The 21300-nt window shown below is 44.4% G+C and overlaps 1 protein-coding gene and 1 long non-coding RNA gene across 10 annotated transcripts in view; one reads left to right on the top strand and one right to left on the bottom strand.

Moving 5' to 3' along the window:
• The first annotated feature begins 9651 nt into the window (after positions 1–9651).
• LOC103729270 overlaps positions 9652–21300 on the top strand; it is a 15769-nt gene continuing 4120 nt past the window's right edge. Inside the window, exons 1-2 of the long non-coding RNA XR_607056.2 lie at positions 9652–9953; positions 16351–16492. This is a non-coding gene — a long non-coding RNA (uncharacterized LOC103729270). The remainder of the gene's footprint in view (positions 9954–16350; positions 16493–21300) is intronic.
• The window catches only part of Ate1 (arginyltransferase 1), a 164415-nt gene continuing 155317 nt past the window's right edge, over positions 12203–21300 (bottom strand). For all 9 annotated transcript variants that reach the window (XM_029560730.1, XM_029560727.1, XM_008827281.3 and 6 more), the window contains one exon: positions 12203–15636. In XM_029560730.1, the coding sequence (XP_029416590.1) occupies positions 15458–15636 (179 nt within the window). In that variant the 3' untranslated portion in view covers positions 12203–15457. The remainder of the gene's footprint in view (positions 15637–21300) is intronic.

Below are 21300 nucleotides of genomic sequence, written 5' to 3'. Positions count from 1 at the left end.
TGCGCCACCACATCTGGCTGGCATGCTCCTTTTTCATCTTGGAAGGTGTGGTGGTTTGAATAAGAATGCCTTCCATAGGCTCCAAGTATTTGGACATTTTTGTCCCCATTGGTGGCACTGTTTTGGGAGGTCTTAGAAGGTGTGGCCATGCTGGAGGAAGCATGTCACTGGGGGTGGCTTAGAGGGTTCTTAAGTCTCACTGGATCTCCAGTCACTCTTTGCTTCCTGTGCCTGCTTGTAGATGGGAGCCTTTGCTTTCTGCTCCTGCTCCTGCTCGGTCCACCTTCTGCCACCATGCCTCCTGCTATGATAGACTTTAATTTCCCTGGAACTGTAAGCTCGAATAAACTCTTCCTTTTATAAGTTCCCTTGAGCATGGTGTTTTATCACAGCAACAGAAAAGTAACTAGTAGAGAAGGTGAGTCCTTTCCTTTCTGGCAGGCAAGATGGTGACGGTGGTGGCTTTGCAAAGTCCAGCAAGCCTTGGAGCATGGCTGCTCTGCCCCACCATTTGTTAACATCGTGGCTCCGGACATAGGACTCTGCAGGGCTGCACTGGGCTCTCTGTCACAGCACCCAGGCTTCCTCTACATAGCAGATAAATTAAACTGCTCCCTTTTCGCTGTACTGGCCATCCACTGGGCTAGATTCCATTTCTTCTGCCTGAAAAACTTGGCCCATTTCTTCCTAAAATCAACTGTAGGTCCAAAATCTACTCTCTCAGGATCCCTTTCTGTCTTCCTCTGAAGAATACCAAGAGGAAGAACTGGAGAGATGGCTCACTGGTTAAGAGCACTTGCTGCTCTTACAGAGGACTAGAGTTTGGTTCTCAGCACACATCAGGTGGCTTTCAACTGCCTTTAACTCCAACTTCGGGGATCTGATGCCCTCTTCTGGTCTCCACAGGCACCTGCATTCATGTGCACATACCCATACCCATATACATACACATAATTGAAAAAAAAAATCTTAGGGGCTGAAGAGATGGCTCAGCAGTTAGGAGCACTGGCTGCTCTTGCAGAGGATCCAGGTTTGATTCCCAGCACCCACATGGCGGCTACCAACCATCAGTAACTCTAGTTCCAGGGGATCTAACACCCTCTTCTGACCTCCACAGGCACTGCATAACACAGGTTCACTTACATCCATGCAGTCAATACACTCATATACATCAAATAAAAATAAAATAAAATATATATTTTTTTAATTTTAGAAAAAAAAAGGAATGTTACCTGAACTCTTAGAATTGTTCTATTTGCATGTCATGGTTTTGAGTCCATCCTCTGAGACTGGAAACTTCCTTTCTTACTTCTTTTTTAAAAATTATGTTTACTTTATATGTATGGGTGTATTGCCTGCATGTAGGTAGGTGCACCTGTGTCATGCAATGTCCAAAAAAGTCAAAAGAGGGCATCTAATCCCCTGGAACTGGAGTTATGGATGGTTGTTAGCTATCATGTGGGTACTAGGAATTGAACCTAGGTCCTCTGCAAGAGCAATCGGTGCTCTTAACCTCTGAGCCATCTCTCCAGACCTGAGACCGGGAACTTTTAAAGGGCAGAGATGCTGAGCACGCCATCTCTGAGTCTCCAGTTTAGGAATTCTATGTTTATGAATTCATGTTTCATTCACTCAACATATCCTCACTGTTACTGCTTTAGAAAGGCCCTCCTCAACACCCATCCAAAGTGGCCGTTCACATTTCAAGCAGCATCCCCGTAGAGTCACTTATTTATCCTTTCATCTGCAAGTGGTTTGTGTTCCCCTAGAATGTAACCTCGACCTGTTTGCTCACCTCAGTGACAGGAGAGTATGTGGCAGAGCTGGTGCTCAGACAGCTCTTTGTATTAATCAAGAAGGGAACAAACAGCCAGGATGGTAGTATGCCCCTAGCATTCAGAGTTAGGCCGAGGCAGGAGTCTATCTTTAGCTTAGGAGTCTGAGGCCAGCGAGACCCTATCTCATCACAGTAGCAAAAACAAAGTTTAAAAAACTAAAAAGAGGGACTGGTGAGATGGCTCAGCTGGGCAAAGGTGCTTTGACCCACAAGCATAACTACTTGAGTTCTGTCTCTGGAACCCACATAAAGGTGGAAAGGAGAAGACTGACACCACAGACTGTCCTCTACTTCCACACGTGCCATGGCATGCATGCACCCACACACAGATATCACACACACACACACACACACACACACGCGCGCGCGCACACGCACACGCAGCAATTAATTTATTTTGAAAAAGGGAAACAAGGCCCAGCAAAATGGCTCAGCAAGCTAAGTAAGGCACTTACTTCCCAGCCTGACAACCTGAGTTCAATCCCTGGGACCCACATGGTGGAAGGAGAAAACAGCTCCTGCAGGTTGTCCTCTGACCTCCACATGCACACCAGGTACGTGTGCCCCCACAAACACACACACACACATATAAAATTTTAAATAAAAAAGAACTAACAGAACACGTAGGTGCACAGTGCTTCTAAAGAAGCAGGTTGAGGAGCCCCAGGCTCCCAGGGAAAGTGTTGGTCTTCATCACCAGCACATGCTGGGTGTCAGGGTTGGCTGTCCAGCATGTGCCCTGGGACTACCCCTAGCCAAATATCTGGAAAGGGCACATTCTGCTATGAGATGATATGGTGATTCTCTACAAACGCCACGGCATGATCATCTCTACACAGAGATGAACGGTGCATCTCAGTTAAGCCTGCCTTGTAGCCTTAGCAGCTTTAAGAAGCAGCACTAGTATAAAATCTAGGAGGAGTTTAAGAATTTAAGGGCAAGTAATATAACATAGCAATCAAATTGCCACAATTAATGTTTAGCTGGATTGCGTAGCATCCTGTCCCACCCTGTCCCACCCTGATCCAAGGAATCTCGGCACCTGGAAATCCTGGTAGAAGGTGGACTCTGAAGCCGGATGCCTGTGGGTGGGGTTGGGAGCTCTTTTCTGTACTTGAAGCTTATGAGCAAGGTTTCTCATCCTTTAAGAGCTATTAGATGCCAGTGGACTCCTCGCAGGGTGAAGTGTGATCAGCTTCTGTTAAAATGCCTTTCATCCACTGCTACAATGTCTCACCATTCATGAATGTGAACATAAGAAGTTGGAGTTAAATAAGGATTACACTGATGCCCTTTAAGAATGTTACTTGTTGAATTCTTTATTTCTCTTTTTGTGTATGAAGACTAAACCTCAGACAGGCCTGCTCACAAGTGCTGGTATCCACGCAGTCATTAATGAGGCCAGGAATTCATTATGCAAAGCAACTGAACTACCGACAGCCAGATTGCCCAAAGAATCCTCACATGGGTGCCAGTCCCTGCACAGAGGCATGTCCTCCTTCTTGTTCAGGGAATTCTTTACTTGGTGCTTTCTCCTGCTGTCACCCACAGCAGGTGAGCATGAAGGTCCCTTCCTAGGCACACATGTCCACACACTGTCTAGGTATCTATTCATCCTACACTGACCTACCTGTCCACTGGCTTCAGTTGAACAGAACAAGGGACACGCCCCTTGGAGACCATCCTTAGTAACTGACTTCTAAAAGCAAACAGATTGATACTTCTCTCGGGATACAAAACTAAATTCTTTTATATGTCAAATTTACAGCTTTCCTTTCTGGGTATTTCTGATACTCTTAATTCGTGAAAAGCCTGGGAAAGTCAATGTGGTCTAGTTTGGTCTCGCTTCTCAGGAATACTTCCTAGACATTCCTGAGGGCTTCGCAAGTGCCGAGCAGACCCAGCCTGGGGTCCTGGAGGCTGGGATTTTGGTACACACATGATGTAGAGAATTCCCAAATGGGTCCATGCTTGGGCTCACTTGACTGGCACCCACACGCACCATCTCCATGGAGCCAGTGGTGCCCTTGGATTTCGAGACCCTTAAGAAATGGCAAAGGAAGAAGGAATTTTGGCAGTGTAGAAAACGAGGTGCTGATGAGGTCATGCCTGATACAGGCCCCAGTTGGAGAGCTGAACCTGTGGAGCCTGAAGAAAAGGGGCTGGTGGGTAAGGAAGGGCCGAGAGCAAGCTGGGGCTGGAGGTTATGAGGGTGAACGTGAAAGAGAGGAAAAGTTGAGAGGTAAGTCAGAGCCTGCCAGGAGGGGTGGCTTAGTCATCACTGTCCAGTAAGGAGCTGCCGGAGGTGCTGGACAGATAACCTCGTGGCATCTCAGTATCCTGGCGGGGGAGGCAGGGTGGAGACTGACTCGCCAAAAGGCAAATGCCAAAATCCACATCCCAAGGAGCAGGGCTGCTCTGGCCCAGGGAAGCTGGAAGCACGGCGGGTGGAGGTGCCACCGAGTCCCACTGGGGTCAGCAGAGGCATCGCTGTGATTTCCCCTCACGACTTTCTGAGCTGCACAAGAAAGAATGTATTTAGAAGTACTTCAAATCTGAAAAAAGCCAAGCCAAGCCATGAGAAATACAATTTATATTAAAAACCTGGGCTCAATGGACCCGAAGGAGGGTACGAAAAAGCAAGGCAGCTCATTCTGCCCCCTGGTGGCTTCGGGGAAAACAAGAAAAAGGGCGAAAAGACAGCAGTCTCCACTTGGTGCCCGAAGACAATCAAGCCTGTCTGAACACTGACGAAGACAGCAGAAAACCCTCCGCACAGCTCACCCCGTGGAGACTGGGCCCAGCCAGTGGCCGCTCTACTAGGCCGGGCTGGTGACTCTGCTCCTCTCAGCTGGACAGTGGCTGCGGCTGAGGGCCCAGCTCAGCTCCCACAGGGCCCCTGGGTGTTGGCTGGCACGTGGCTTGGGAACAGAGCGTTGGTGTCAAGGCCCATTGAACAGCCCCGCTGGCCCAGATGTCCACCCCCTCATCCCAACCCAGGCTGGACGCCCAGCTCCGCACGTAGCTGACTTCGCTTGAAATGAGGATACAGAAAACTGCTGTTAAATACAGAAGTACACTTTTTTGGGTACCAGTTACAAACCCATTTCTTTAAGTGCCACCCTGCACAGGCAGCTGCCGTGCTACAAAACACCACTTTCCCTCAATTCCAAAACGTTTGCATTGGATTTCCTGACCTATTTACTATTGTGCTCAGCTAACCTGGGTGGCACTGTGAACGCTAAGTTTAGGATGCAACACCTCTCTAGAATATGCCTCCATGCAGAAGAATCATGCAAGGGGGGAAGAAGAAAGCAAGGTGGGGGGCAAGATGGAAATAGTCTAGTCATTACCAGTTCAAATGAGGCCACCTGCTGAGCGAGGCAATCCCACAGCCGGTGAAATGGAGCTGATTTTCCGGATAGCCTGTTTAGTTTTCTCTCCTACAAAACCAAACAAAAGTGCACATAATTGTGTGCAGTCTCAAGCTCATTTTATTCCTCGGTTTTGCCAAGAGGATCCAGTATGGGTGTCACAGGAGGGAGGCTCTGCCTGGGCTCCTATGAATAATTGTTTATGCACATTCTATTAGGGAAAGGCAGCCATTAGGAAGTCCTTATCCTTTTAACACTATACTGTCCTTTGGAAAGGGTCATTTGAAATGGATTCTAATTCCACGGTCTCCAAGACTTGTGTCAATATTGTGAACTTGCAGACAAATGCAATCATCCAGTGATAGAGCCTGCTTATTGCTTTAACAATTCTGGATGGCAATATTCAAATTGCACTGTATGCTTCTTAGCATATACTGAATACATTTTAACCATTTCCGGACAGTTCAGGAACTTTAATATCTAACTTGCTTGAAAGGACCCTGTACTCAGAAGCTGTCTGAGATGGATGGATTCCCAAGCCTTGGTATGGCAGACTTTATTCTTTTATTTTTTTATGAAACACTTTGTTAAAACTTGACTTATGGACTAGGGGAATGTAGCTCAGTTGGTAGAGTGCCTGCTTTGCATGTTCAAAGCCCTGGGTTTGATCACCGGAACAGCACAAACTGGATGTGGTGGTACACACTTGTAGCCCAAGCACTGGGGTGGCACAAGGATCAAAGGCTGTCAGGCACGGTGGTGCACGCCTTTAATCCTGGCACTCGGGAGGCAGAGGCAGGTCTCATAGAGACTGAAGCTAGCCTGGTCTCTATTACTGAGGTCCAGGCCAGCTGGGGCTACAGGGAGAACCTGTCTCAAAAAAAACAAAAACAAAAACAAAAAAAGTTCAAAGCCATCCTTCTTGGATACATATCAAGTTCAAGGCAACCCTGAGCTACAAGGTACCCTACCTGAAAAGAAAGAAAGGAAGGAGGAAGGGAGGGAGGGAGGGAGGGAGGGAAGGAAGGAAGGAAGGAAGGAAGGAAGGAAGGAAGGAAGGAAGGAAGGAAGGAAGGAAGGAAGGGAGAGAAAAGAGAAAAAAGAAAAGCAACAAAAACCAAAACGGGCTGGCAAGCTGGCTCAGCAGGTACAGGTGTTTGCTGCCAAGCCGGATGATCTGCATTCAATCCCTGGGTCCCACACTGTGGAGAGAATCCAGCCTCCCAACTTGTCTTCTGATCTCTACAGATGCTCCACAGCACATGAATCCCCTCCCCTCAATGGATGAATATAAAAAATTAAAACATATTATGCACTACATTTATGGAATAAAATTAAAAGAAAACAAACAGAAATACAACCCTTTGTTGTGGTGTAAATGTGAAATGTCTCCCATAAGAAGTTCATGTGTTTGAACACTTAGTCCCCAGCTGGTGGTGCTGTTTTGGGAAAGTTGTGGAACTTTTAGGAGTGGGATCCTCTTGCTGAAGGAAGTAGGTTGCTGGGGCACACATTGAGGCTTTATAGCACAGAACCCCTTCCTTAAGTTGCTTTGTCGGGTATCTCGTCACAGCAATGAGGAAAGTGGCCAATGCAGCCTTCATTTTGGTTGGTGGCTGCTTTGGGCAAGGTGTGACGGGCCACGTACAGAGGGCAGCAAGGTTCCATGCTGAGCCTCCGGCACCAGGCGATCTCATCCGCTCCCACCAGCTGCCCAACACCTCAGGCACGAGAACTGAGGTTTGCCCACCTTCCCACTGTCCAAGGTCACTGGTCAGTGATGTGAGACTTGAACGTATTCTCGTTGGCCTTTCTAGTCCAGGCCCCCTTATGTGTATTTTTCCTTCTTTACATTTACTAAAGTTAGTTCGAGGATGCAGTCTTGAGTAGAACATGTCCACATTACCAGGGAATTCAGGGTTCCCTCACATGGATTCTTAGTCTCATTAACAAAAGTATTTAAAAACAGACTCAGAAGGAAACTCAGAGACCATTTTATTAGAGTTTTTAAGAGAAAACAAGACGGCAGGCAAGCTGTAAATGCTGGCAACTGGTGGAAAGATGGAGATGGAGGAGAGGAAGAGGAGGGAGACAGGAGAGGCACAGGGAGCTGTGTCTTCTGAGTTAGTCTCCAGGAAAACAGGTGAGTTCGGCAGAGGTAATGCATGGCTTCAGAGAGACTAAGAATGTCCAAAGGGTCAGCGAAAGGAGCCTTTTATTCAGAAAGAGAAGGTGCTCCCAAGAATAGGGGTGGACTAATAGGCTGAGGGAAAAGCCCAACGCACTTGGGCTCCTAGGAACAGGCCTCTTCCTAGGACATTTATATAGCACCAGCCTCTCCCACAACTGTATGCAGCTGGCTCTTCTGTTCACTAGATGAAGCCCGGGTAAGGAGTCTTTTTTCAGCCACATAGCTTTTTCCTATGTTAATCTTTTCTAAAAATTTAAAACTTCATTGCATTTATTTGTGTGTTTGCACACATGTATGTGTCCATGTATGTAGAGGTCAGAGGTCAACCTCAGGTGTTTTCCTCAGTCACCATCCACTTTGTGTTTTGAGACAGGGTCTCTCACTGAACTCACCCATTGTCTAGAATGGCTAGCCAACAAGCCCGAGGGATCTCCCTGCCTCTGCCCACCCGCCCCCACCCCTGCCCCAACCCTCTCCCCCACCCCAGCACTGGTTTTCCAGGTGTGTGCCTGGCTTTATGCTTCTTACATGGGTTCTGGGGGCTCAAGCTCAGGTCTTTATGCTTGTGTGCATTTTACTGACTGAACCATCTCCCTAGCCCCTCTTTTTGAGACTCTATCAATGATCCAGATGATGAAGTGGCTAGATAAGCAATCTACAGATATATGCGGTCCACAACTCATCACATACTGATCATGTGATCATGCCAAAATAATCCGTACCTTAAGACACACTGCCTGGACAAGAGAAACAGAAAAACACACCTACTATTACACCAACTCAGTTGCTCTCTAGACTCTCCCTCTAAACTGGGTTCCTTTACTTCTAAACTTTCTCTAAAGGACATTATAGGAAGCATTAATTCAAGCATAAGCATCAGCTGCTGTAGAAGCAGAAGCCTCAATTGAAGTGTCGGTCACACTCTGAGTATTTTGCTGGCCTTCTTAGTAAGACAGTAAATGGAATTGTGTGAAAGAAGTTACAATGTAGCTCTCAAGAACTCAGAAAGCCAATGGGACCAGCAAAGGTCGCTCATCCTTTCTGGGGATAGTACCCCTTACACTGCTCAGCCACTACCCTGTGACCTTCCCACCAACACCACAGCACTTTTCTAGGGGGCCGTAACCACCTTCAGGTGAAGAACGTCCTTAAACTAACCCTAGTGTCTGAACAGCAAATGTAGTAACAAGAGGGCTGGGAAGACAGCTCAGTGAAGAGTGCTTACCTTGCAAGATAAGTCCCAAGTTTAAATCCCCATGTAAAAAGTCAGGCATGGCTATATGGTCCTCTAACTTTGGTGTTGCCACTGGCGGGGGCGGGGGGGGGAGGCTGCTAGCCTACCTCCAGGTTCAGTGAGAGACCCTGTCTCAAAAGACAGCGTGGTAGCTCACGCCTTTAATCCCAGCACTTGGGAGGCAGAGGCAGGCAGATCTCTGTGAGTTTGAGGCCATCCTGGTCTACATAGTGAGTTCCAGGACAGCTGGGGCTACAGGGAGACCCTGTCTCAAAAAGACCAAAAATAAAAAAAAGGAAGTACAATGAAGAGTAATAAAGCAAGACACCTGATACCTCCTCTGGACTCTGCACCCATGTACACACATGTACCCGCCCCCACACTAATAACTCCTCAGCAACAGTTAACTTGCAAATCAGTCTGGCATCTCTCCATGTTTTAAAAGACGGTGGACAAGCACATAGAACTGTCTCTGTATAAATGAGCTAAGAGCTTAAACTCTGAATCAACAAACCCAAAATGTTGTTTTTCTTGTTTCATGATCAAAAAGCCCCATTAGCTGAGAGATGCTATTCAGACTCACTGAATAGTGAATTAAAAGTGTGATGAATTGGACTTCATGAAGTATTCATGAGTTCTCATTTAATGCTAATTTAAAAAAAAAAAAAAGGCCTACGTTAAATGATTTTAAGACCCTGGCTCAGAGTGACAAGCATAAAAAATTAAAGTTCAGAGGAAAATTCAATCCAAGATCACACAGTCCCATTATGCAAGTCCATTTGTGCTTTTCTTACAGTGAATGCCGCTAGCCTGTTACAGTAAAATAAAATCTAAAAAGCAATTTTTTCATTCTGTATTTAATCAAACTTTAATGACCCTTTGATTCTTAAACAAAAAAACATTTGTGCTAGTCACAAACAGTCTGCATTTTGCATGCAGACAAGTGAAGGAGGCCCCTGTCTCTAAGGCGGCAGCAAAGCTCAGGCCCCGGTGTCATCAAACGGGCCTTGCCACAGAAAGATTAGCTAGACTGTTTGAAACAGTGCTTTTTACTTGGCTTACTTCCTCATACTGCAAACGAAGAGATGTAACGCTCTAAAAACGAAGAGCTTGGAAGTTGCAAGATGGCTCAGTGGGTAAAAGCACTTGCTGTGCAAGCCTGATGACCTGAGTTCGATCCTCGGAACCCACATAAAAGAGCCAGATGCCGTGGCACACGTGTAATCCCAACACTCCCGCCTTGAGATGAGAGGTGGAGACTGTAGAAGCACCCAGAAGCTTGAGGCTGGCTAGCCTGGAGACTGCCTGACAAACAAGGTAGGCGAGAACCACCCCTTCAAAGCCGTCCTCTGACCACAGTGCGCGTGGCACACTCAGCACATGCACAGCATATGCTGTTGTTAAAAACAGTATTGGGGGGAGTGGAGAGATGGGGGTGGAGAGATGGCTCAGTGGTTAAGAGCCCTGGCTGCAAAGGACCCAGGTTCTATTCCCAGCACCCACATGGCAGCTAAGAACCATGGATAACTCCAGTTCCACGGTATCTGATGCCCTCTTCTAACCTCCCCAGTGAATTGCACGACACGGGTGCACTTACACACATGCAGGCAATACACTCAAACACATAAAATAAAAATAATAAATATTAAAAAGTCAAGGAGCTCAGCTCAGTTAGAGCAGTGAAGAGCTGTTACTCATTCTTGTCAGCTCCATTTAAAGACCTTTGAAGGGATCAGTAATTCAGAGCCTTAATTGTTTTTAAACAAACTTAAACTCTAAGGTTAGGGCAGTTCACTGGAATTTAAGAGGTATGAGAACTTAAAAATGGTACACACCTCCCAGGAAACATCTAGGAGAAAGACAGTGAGAGGCACTAGGCTCTAGGAACTGTACATTTCCTGAAGCTTCAGGTAAGGAGAAAAGTCTACCACTCAGTGAGGGGCAAAGGGACCTGGAGATGTGGGTTGAGAATAATGCTGGTTCTTTCAGGTGTCATAGACAATACATAGATTGGTGGCTTAAGACCACAGATATTTATTCCTGAGTTCTGGAGGCTTGGGAAGTTCAAGATCAAGGTGTTAGGAGACTTGGTGTCTGCTAAGGACACACTTTCTGGTCACAGATACTGGTTTCTTGCTGTATCCTTCCGTGATGAAGGGATAAGGAAACTCCCTACGGTCTCTTTTATAAGAGACTAATTGAACTTGTAATGGGAATGCCTTTCTGATCTAATCACCTGCCATGGGTCCCAACTTCACAGCGACAATAAGGATTTCAATTTTGTATATCAATTCCAGAGGCACAGTCTATAGCTCAAAGTGTTGCTCAAAAAGGATAAAAAACAGACCTGGTATGAGAATGAGAGGGCAATGGAGGGGCCTGATGTGACCACAACACATTCTATACATGCATGAAATTGTCAAAGAATACATGTTTTTTAAAACCTTTTCCCCACTTAGGCTATCTGATACAGTGAGAAGGAGCCAGAATGCTTACTAACTACACGTTGAGAATCTCACAATATTAGGGCCAGAGGCGGCTGTCCTCTTTGTGGAACTCAGTGGTAGAATGCTTCCTAGCATGCACAAGGTCCTGGATTGGATCCCCAACACTACAAAAATAAATTCGTATTTGTAATTTTTTAATCTTGTTTGAATAATATATATGGGATGCTGGTCATTTTACATTCTAAAAACAAAACCGATTTTTCCGTAAAAAGGAAAATGATACTATATCAGGGCTGGAGAGATGGTTCCACGGTTAAGAACACTGGCTGTTCTTGCAGAAGACCTGGGTTCGAATCCCAGCACTCACATGGCAGCTAACAACTGTCCATAACTCCAGTTCCAGGAGATCCGATGGCCTCTTCTGTCCTCCATGGGCATTGCATGACACGGGTGCACTTACCTACATGTAGGCAATACATGCATACACATAAAAATAATAAAATTTTAAAAAAAGAAAATAGGGTTCATTTTATCACCAATTTGCTGGGTTTCTCTGTATTGTATGAAATGTAGAAACATTAGTAAATGTAATCCACTGGTATACTGTGGATTCATTCACTTGTGCCTGACATTTTTGAAAATATCACTGTAACCTTTAGAAAATCCCTCAGGATTAAAAATAATAATCTATTTCCTGCCAGGCATGGTGGTGCACACTTTAATCCCAGCACTTGGGAGGCAGAGGCAGATGGATCTCTGTGAGTTCAAGGCCAGCCTGGTCTACATAGTGAATTCCACGCCAGCTGGGGCTACAGGGAGACCCTGCCTCAAAAAGACCAAAAATAATTTTTTTTCTCAATTTCTTATTTCTTAATGTACTTTGTGTTCCAGTGTTCCTGAGTTAAGCTTAAAGGGGTAGTTAATGATTGACCCATGATAGAGGACACGAGAGAGAGAGGGAGAGAGAGAGAGAGAGAGAGAGAGAGAGAGAGAGAGAAAGAGAAAACACGAACTTGTCATATAGCCAAAGATGATCTTGAACTTTGATCTCCCTGCCTCCATCTCCCCAGTATAGTACAGGCATTTATGTATTTTTAAGTAATGACTGACAAGAGCCACTGCAGATAGAAACAGCTTTATTTTTCCATTCAGACTTATCAAATGGATTGTTTAAAAAGCACATATGAAGGCAAAAATATCACATGCAATCAGACTTATGGTCACTGGTTTCCCTTAGGAAAGGAACACACTTTTGAATAACTTGTAATTCAAACATATTCCAACAGTTCCCGCCTCATTTCTTTCATTTAAGCCAGTCACAAGAGATACATTTCGGTTAAGTGTTCATATTCTCTGCCACTTTTATTCACACGGAAATAATACAATATTTATAAACCAAATTATTTGCTGTTCAGAAACCCGAGAAGGTTCTTCTAGGAAATAATTGGGCTTTGCTAAGAAATCACACAAAACTGGCATTTGCAAATGGATAGAAACAGGATAGAATGCTTGAAACATAAACAATACTTTTTTATCTAAATAATTTCAATCCAGTGAATAATATATTCATCTGATAATATAGCTTCTGTATCTTAGAATACAAAAAGTGCTCAGATTACATGTGACAAGAATAAAATCTCAGAGAACTGAAACAATTTAAGATGGTACATGGGGGATCAAAATGACACCTGTGCTGTCAGGCAGGGAGGAAGGTATGAATCCCCCCGAAATCAGAAGGGGCCAGAGGCTGCAAATGCAAAGCTTCCCACCAGGAGAGGGAAGCTGTCTGAAAGGTTCCCATGTGTCCAGGCATCACAGCTAGACTGTGCAGAATGGGGGACTTCTCTTGATTGTCCTATCTTAGTCCACTGTAGACCTCAAGAAGAGCTCAAAAGTATGCACTTTTTAAATGTTGAGTCACACGTGTCAGGGTGCGTGTACAATGAGTGTCATCCTGAGAAATGCAATACACCTCTTTTTTGAAACAGGATCTCTCACTGGGTTGGAGCTTACCCACTAGACTAGGCTGCTGGCCAATGAGCCCCAAGGACTTACCTTCCCCTGCCCCCATGCATGTGTATTTTTATGTGGGTTCTGAGGAACTGAACTCAGGTCTTCATGCTTGCAAAGTAAGCACTTTACTGAGCTATCTCTCCAGTTGCAGGTATGCATCTTTGAAGACATCTAAAGCCCTAAAATCGTACACTATTAAAAAATATATATATTGTGTTTGAGTGTGAACACAGCAACTGAAGACTCTGTGTGTGTGTGTGTGTGTGTGTGTATGTACACAGCACCTGAGCTGACACTCTTTATGTTTCACTGGAGCCACGCTAGACTCAGGTTACCAGTGTAGACAGGGATGATCAATCATTTCCCTCTGAACTCTGAAGGAAAAACTCAAAGAGTTGAGGTAAGATTTTGGACTGGTTTTCTCTTCACCTTTGAGTACCATCTACATACCATCCACAAAGGGAAAATGGGATGCAGTGCAGCCTGGCTGCCAACCCCATTCTACTTAATAGTACTGCGATTACCTACTACACCTTCTACAAGTCATTTTGAAGATTTTCACACCCACATATCCACACATAACTGAACAGTAACGAGCACACGGTTTGGTTTGGATCAAGTGATGTGTTGCTGGGGGCTTACATTATGCTGCTCTCTTTCTCTAGGTGGGGCAAGAGTTCAGATTTCTGTTACTTTCTTTTCTCAGTGTTTTAGTTGCTTATCATGAGTATTATTTTTGTTTTAAAATTTTAAAAAATTAAAGCAAAGCTATCTTCATTGTAGAGGGAGGATTCTGAAGGCAGTTCCAAACTAACTCTTTTACACTTTCTCAGGAGACTCATTTTAGGTCAAAACTCCAGAAGAACACAGGATTTTGGCAACCAGGGAAAATGTCTCTCTTCCATCCCCTATTCTGGATTAGCAAAGAGTGTGTCATACTGCAGTTCGCATACACACAAGTGCACACACAACGTACAGAGTTTACATGGATGTTGGAATTTTTAAATCTTTTATGTTTTTATATTCTCATTTGCTGAAGATTACCAATATTTTATTACAGTGTAGTGCATTTTGGGGCAAAGTTAAAATGAGCATTGGGACTTTTATAATAGGGTCTTTAAAACTACCAACCAACAGAAAGGAGGAAAGTGAGCAGCTGGAGCTGAAAGGGCTGGGTGGTGAGCGGCTGGCAGCAGAGGAGGCCGAATGAGAACGAGCACAAGCGAGGGGCCCTTCTCTGCTCCTCCTGTCTCCAGTAACAAGCTTGCCTGCCATGCTTACTGTGCCTCTTTGCCCAGCTGGCGGCCGGCTGCCTTGACAGCAGGCATATGGTACTAGAGGAAAGGGCCTAACAAAGCAAGAGAGGAGAGTGGCCGGCCTCGGCCTTGAAGTGCTAATGGGGGTGCCTGTTCTCTGACACAGAGGGTCGGAGAAGGAATGAGAGGTTAGGAGGCCCCACCGGTTCCATTGACTTGTGGCATAACTGTAGGAGCTGTTAAGTACTAACCAGCTTCCATCTCTAACCACGACAAGTGCCCCGAGTCCCAAGGAATGAAAAGCTGGTACCTGTGTTCTCTGGATGAGCTTCAGATCAAGCAGAGTTAACTATTCTCTACAATATGTTTCTTAGATTTTTGAGAAATTGAACAAATACCTCTAAAGTCATTGCATACTTTATCATCTAAGCTGGGACACTTCTAGGGGTATAAGGGATCACTGGCAACAATTATTCTAGGGAAAACATTAGGCCAAGGACAACAGATGTGGGCAGGACTGTCCTGGACAGACAGACACCCAGTGTGAACACAAGACCTCTGCAGTGCTTATGTTTCAAGTTCTCTATTAAACTACACATAACATTGGCAGTAATTTAATATTGACCATCAAGTGACAAAAGTTCTACTGTGTAAAGAGACACATTTCCTGGCAAGGAGACAAGCTGTCCTTTTTCATCCCCACACTTGAGGGTTCCCAGCACACACGTTTTGCATGGGTCTGAGCAAACATTGTGTTAGAATTTCTCTAGTAGAATAAAAACAGTGTAACTGTGATGAAATCACTTAGACTCACTTCTTAATGTCCTTCCCAAAATACTTACTGAAGATAATATTTAACACCTCCTGCTCCAGACTCAAACTTCAAAATGGCAAGTCCCAATTATGGGGCTAGGTCATAACATATTTTTAAAATCTTTATATTAACCATGAAATTCTCACAAATATAACACCATAAAATAGTTTAGAAAAGCTCTCAGACCGTCACAATGGAACATGTACTTGGTGGACAGCTGCAGTTCGGGAGGCACAGGCCGCACTGGGCAGGGAATGCCCCAGAGCCCGATGCAGGGCTATGGTGCAGGGTTCAGTTTCTGAACAGCAGCATCCTCTCGGAGCACTTCTGTCCCACCAGGCTTGCGTACTGTAGCACGGTGGCCTCCTCACTTGAGTCTTTCTGGTGATTCTTATAAACACCATAAGGCATGACAGATTTTTTGTGAAACACTCGTAGTCGGTCAGGTTCCTTACTGCGGCCTTCATCCACTGTAAAGAAAAAAAAAACTGATCAAAATTAGCCATACACCAAATACTTTGCACTACCTAATGTTAGAGTATGCAATCTGAAATAGAATATACAAACAGGCCCTCTTTGCACAGCATGTTCACTGAACATGTTCATGAGAACAAACAATGCATGCCTCAGTGAGAGGTAGTCAACCCTCCCTAGTATGACAGCCAAGACTTAAAGGAGAGACAAATTATCTTCAATTAAAAACTGGCTGTCTATACTACACTTTTCTGAGGCACAAGGAGGTTTACAATGCTTCAGCATCTTTCCAGTCTGTTTTAAATCCCTTTGCTTCTCCAGTGCTAATAATATGCTGCCTCAAGTTTTAGGTCTGCAAGGAAACTTACACGCAACTTAGTGGGTATAAGGAGGCCTGGGCCTTGGGTATTTGTGTTCTCCATGGGATGGCAGAAGGCAAGTTCTCACAGCTTCCATAAAGCTCAGCATGCGGTAGCTGCTGCTATTGGGCTTTCTCTGCTTCCACACAGAAGACCTGGATTGTGTCTGGGCATGCAGCTCATCTAGAAAAATGCCTGTGTCCCAGCCTGCCCTGAAGTTGGGTGTGGGCTCATGACCAACTTCTTGCCAACACTTTTAAGTCAGGTGTTTTGTGGGAGTTTCCAGGAATCTTTCAAGAAGAATAAGCTCATCTATGCCTTCTGCCTCTTGCTTTTTGACCTTTCCTACAGGTTATAGCCTGAAACACTGACCAACATGATGGCAAGAGCCCCAACTTCTGCCTTGGAACGGGAAGATAAGAGCTTGCCCTTGTTTCAGTAAAGACAAAAGACAGGGGATGAACATGCTGACTTCAAGGAGCAAAAACGCCACGTGAGTCTTGGGTCTAGATATTTACATAAACATAAACCGTTCTGTTGAAGCCAACATTCTTTTAGATTTCTATTCCTGCTGACCCTAATCCTGATAAACAGTGTAACAACAGGTATTAAAATGTACACATACTTAAATCATTAAATCATACTACAAATATCATCGAAGAGGGTATTTAGAAGCACCCAAGTCAAAAATTGGTCTGAATGGAGCTTGTGAACCAGGATTTTCTTGAGCATTTTCAAGTGGCTGACAGGCCCTCTTTAGAGAAACACCCAGTTTGCTTCTGTGCACAGGTGCTTACAGCAATGTCTGGAAACATGCTAGCAGTAGGGAACTGGTTCAAGACAAAATGCTACACAGCTACTAAGGACAGCACACAACAGTAACTCTTCTTTTAGGGAAAAGTCCAGTGCAGGCAGAGTGAGTCTCTGACTTAAAATCTTAGCGACTAGCTGGGTGTGGTGGCAGGCCTGTAATCCTGGCATCTGGGAGCTGGGGGAAGGAGGTCTATAAATTCGAGGTCATCCTTGGCTGTATTCAGAGCCAGTCTTGGCTCTGTGACAAAAAAAGCTTGGTACCAGAGGTTTTAAATTGTGGATTTTGGAATATCTGCATACTTATAAGGAGACCTGGGAAAGGGACCCAACAAGAACCTGTGTTCACACCCATCATATACAGAGCCTGAAGGTCATTTCAATACAGTAGATTTAGTGTGCTTAGGTACTGATTGTGATCAGTCACACGAGGTCAGGAATGGGATCTGTAACTAAGCTGCAAACATTACAAGTTACTCTTTCTCAGCTTCTGGGGCTCTGAAGCAGCACCAGCTGATCAGGGGATATGACTCCAGATCAATTTCAGAAGAGAGAACAGCATTCCTCAGATGTCAAAATCAGAGAATGCCCAGTGTGCTGACAGGCCCAGAGCACTCACTCATGTCCAAGAGACAGAGTCAGGCCAGCTGCAGACTGACTACACAGATGTCAAAATCAGAGAATGCCCAGTGTGCTGACAGGCCCAGAGCACTCATCTCTCATGTCCAAGAGACAGAGTCAGGCCAGCTGCAGACTGACTACGCTTTCAGGTCTGTAGCTGACCATTTGTTATCTGCTGGGGTTCATGGCCTACGGTTTGTGGTCATCTGTTATATCCTCGAGGAAGGCAGATTTTGTCTTAGTACATCCTACATATCTAATATCAAAGCCAATTTAATACTAAACAAAAATCCTATAAGATACTTAAAGCATTAATGATATGTAATGATATGTACTAAAAGGGGGAAATATATCTCAAATCCCTTACAAAAACCCCTTTTATAATCAGCTTCGAGTGTTTGTCTGAATACAATGGTGCTCATAGACAACACTCTACAGAGCTAAACCAACAAGGCATAAAGGCCTTTCCAATAGGACTTGGAGAAAAACACAGGCCATTCTGCTACGGATGATGGGTGTCATCAAGGGAAGCTGCCAGTTTACTGAGATATTTTAGAAATATGTTCCAACAAGAACTTCATGAATCAGGCACTTCTAGCCAAAGAAGAATTCTGCACTGCCAGAAAGACCTTGTTCCTCTGTTTGGAACCAGTGTGCGAGGTCTGAGGAGAAAGGAACTCTAGGCAAAGCCAGATGGCCCTTATATCCATAGAACTTAGTGCCAGCACGTTGTCCAAGGTTTGCTTTGCCTAGGGACACAAAGAGAACCTTAGTGGCACTGGCTAGAGAAGTCGGCTCCCCAGCACTGCTGTCTGACCTTGCACCTGTGTGCCTTCAGCCCACGTTGCCTGAATCATAGCAGACTGACTCTGCGAGCTCAGCTGGCCAGGCCTAGGGGAGAAGGAAGCAAGGGTCTGTCTTCCCTAAAACATTCTTTCTTGGCTGTGAGAGATTACTGTTGTCTTTGTTTTTTTGTTTTTAATTCTGTTGTTGAAGAGACAGGGTCTTGCTCTGTAGCCTCTGCTGGCCTTGAGCTCACAACCTCCAAGTCTCTGCCTCCAGAGTCAAGGATTACTGGTTGGCTCTGCTTTTCTGGCAGCCATGCTAGCTGCTCTTGAAATCACTAAGGTTCTGGTGTCTCTTGAGCAGTCACAGCCCTCTTTCTCTTCTAGCTATGGCTGGCAGTAGCTTCCTGCCCCAGGTACCTCTCTACTTTGCATGGCTCTCAGCCACACCACCGCTTATTATTATCAATTCCTTACATTACATTTTCTCAGTGAACACCTAAAGCAATTTTGGTGTTCTTAGTAAAGATTCTGAAACATGCCTTTTTTTTTTTACATGCCAGTTTTAAAAGTATGTGTTATCTCTTACAAATTGGTTTATCCAATCAAAACAGAAAACCCATGTCCTTTAAAACAAACATTTAACATTTAGTAAGTTACCATAGTCCTTATTAGAGACTACATTTGACTATGGTTTGTCCCCTCTGAAACTCACAGTGAAATAAAATCTCCACTGTGAGGTAAGGTGGTGGAAATTCAATCCAACCACAATGTTTACAGGGGGCCTTTGGGAGGTGACTAGGATTACAGCAGGCCACCAGGAGGGTCCCTATGATTGAACACTCATGGCTTTATAAAAAGAGAATGATCTGAAGAGACCAGAGGATACATATGTACACTCCGTCTCTCCTGCAAGAAGATCATCTCCAGATCGAACTAGTCAATCTTAGATTTCTAAAACTTGGAACTCAAAATAAACCTCTTTTCTGAGTTGTCACTGCCACAGAGAACTGCATCCTCTAACTCTAAATGCTTCTAGGAGGAAAATGATAAGTTTGAATATGTTTTGAGTTTAATACAAGTAGAAAGGTAAAGAGCAGTGAGAGAGCAAAAAGCATCAACCGCATTGGTCAGCGATCTGGAGAATTCCAGACGTAAAGTCTTGGGTCTTTTAAAGGAAGCTTTAAAAGTTGTAGCTGTACTTTCTGTGATGTTTGAGAATTTAAGCTTTTATAGCAAAGTTATTTTAGAACAGAAAGGCAAATTCTGTGATCCCAAAGATGGAACAACCTAGCAAATGAAAATGTGAGATTTCAGGTTGGGGAGATTAGCTAAGTGGGTAAAGTACTTTCCACACATGCCTAATGAGACCTGAGCTCAGAAACCCATGAACCCCAGAACCCATGGAAAAGCCAAACCCAGCACCTGTAACTCCAATGCACCCATAATGGGAAACTCAACATGGAGAATCGGCAGAAGCTGTGGGCCAGCTAGCTTGGCACAAACAGCAGTAGAGACCCTGTGTCAAACAAGGTGGAAGGCGGCCACAAGGTGGAAGGACCAACACCACAGGTGGGCCTCTGCCCTCCACGTGCATGCAAAATGTGAGATGCCGTCAAACCTAGAGAGAGGCCACACTTTGGTCTTTATTCTTTCCTACAAGGACACTGAAAAAAGCTAAGCGGAATCTGGGTGTGGTGGCCCATGTGGGTGTGGTGGGCCCATGTGGTGGTGCATGTGGGTGTGGCCCATGTGGGTGTGGTGGCCCATGACTGTAAACCCAGTGCTCCTAGCAGAAGCTGGAAATCTGGAGCTCCAGATCCTGTCTCAAAAAGACATAAAACAGGGCTGGAGAGACAGCTCAGCAGTTAAGAGCACTGACTGCTCTTGCAGAAGACCCAGGTTCGATTCCCAGCACCCACATGGCGACTATGAACCGTCCTTAACTCCAGTTCCAGGGGAATCCGAAGCCCTCTTCTGACCTCCACAGCATTGCACGACCTGGGTGCACTCACATACACGCAGGCAATACATACACATAAAATTAAAAAAAATAAAATATTTAAACAAAAAGACATAAAACAAAAAAAGAGAAAAGAAAAGCAGGGGAAAAACTTTAGTTGTGTATAATTTACATCAACTTTAAAAAATTCTATTCCTCACAGGAAGTATGGATTTTATTGTTTCATTTGTCACAATGTGTATTGCAATTCCTTTAATATTTTTTATTAATTTTATTTTATGTGTATGTGTGTACTGCCTGCATTATGTAAGTACAACCATGTTGTGCAATGCCTGTGGAGATCAGAAGAGGGCGTCAGAGTCCCTGGAACTGGAGTTTCAGATGGTAGCTGCCATGTGGGTGCTGGGAATTGAACCTGGGTCCTCTGTAAGAGCAGCCAGTGATCTGAACCACTGAGCCATCTCTCCAGCCCTCAGTTCCATTTATTAAGATCACATGAAAAGCTCCAAAATTATATACATGCATGACACATTTTGGAATTATAACAACTACATTTCAACCACAGAATTCCAAATCAACTTGTGAAGCCATTGATGACTATGGCGAACATATGTATCTAATTAAGTCTCTTCAATGTCTAAATTAATTGATAGCAATTGCAGATTGTTAATTAAGTTTGAATATTCTTTAAAAAAATTCTTTATTACATTTATTTATTCATTTGTATGAGGGTATGTGCATGTTATGTCACATGTTTGGAGGTTAGAGGACAACCTATGGGAGCCCTCTCCTTCCACCATGTGGGTACTGGGGACTGAACTCAGGGTGCTGGGTTTGGCAGTAAGCACTTTTTAAAAAAAATATTTATTTAATAAATCACATAATAAGAAGAATTTCATTACAACAGCATTGACATATTCAATAACAATTTCCAGAGATAAGATGCATCTCTCTCACAATTGGCTGTAAATTTTTGGGTTTACAGTTGAATTAATACAGTTATACAATATTGTACTCAGTATAAACCCTATAAGACATAAAATTAAATGAGGGTTTAAACTTTAAAAAAGATCTCCATTTCATTATTAAAATACACAGTTTCATACAGAAAAATTCATTTTC

This window comes from Nannospalax galili, unplaced genomic scaffold (assembly GCF_000622305.1).
Source record: "Nannospalax galili isolate Female #2095 unplaced genomic scaffold, S.galili_v1.0 scaffold31, whole genome shotgun sequence".
Classification (NCBI taxonomy): domain Eukaryota; kingdom Metazoa; phylum Chordata; class Mammalia; order Rodentia; family Spalacidae; genus Nannospalax; species Nannospalax galili.
Note: the sequence above shows the minus strand (reverse complement) of the source record. Positions and strands in the feature narration are given on the sequence as shown.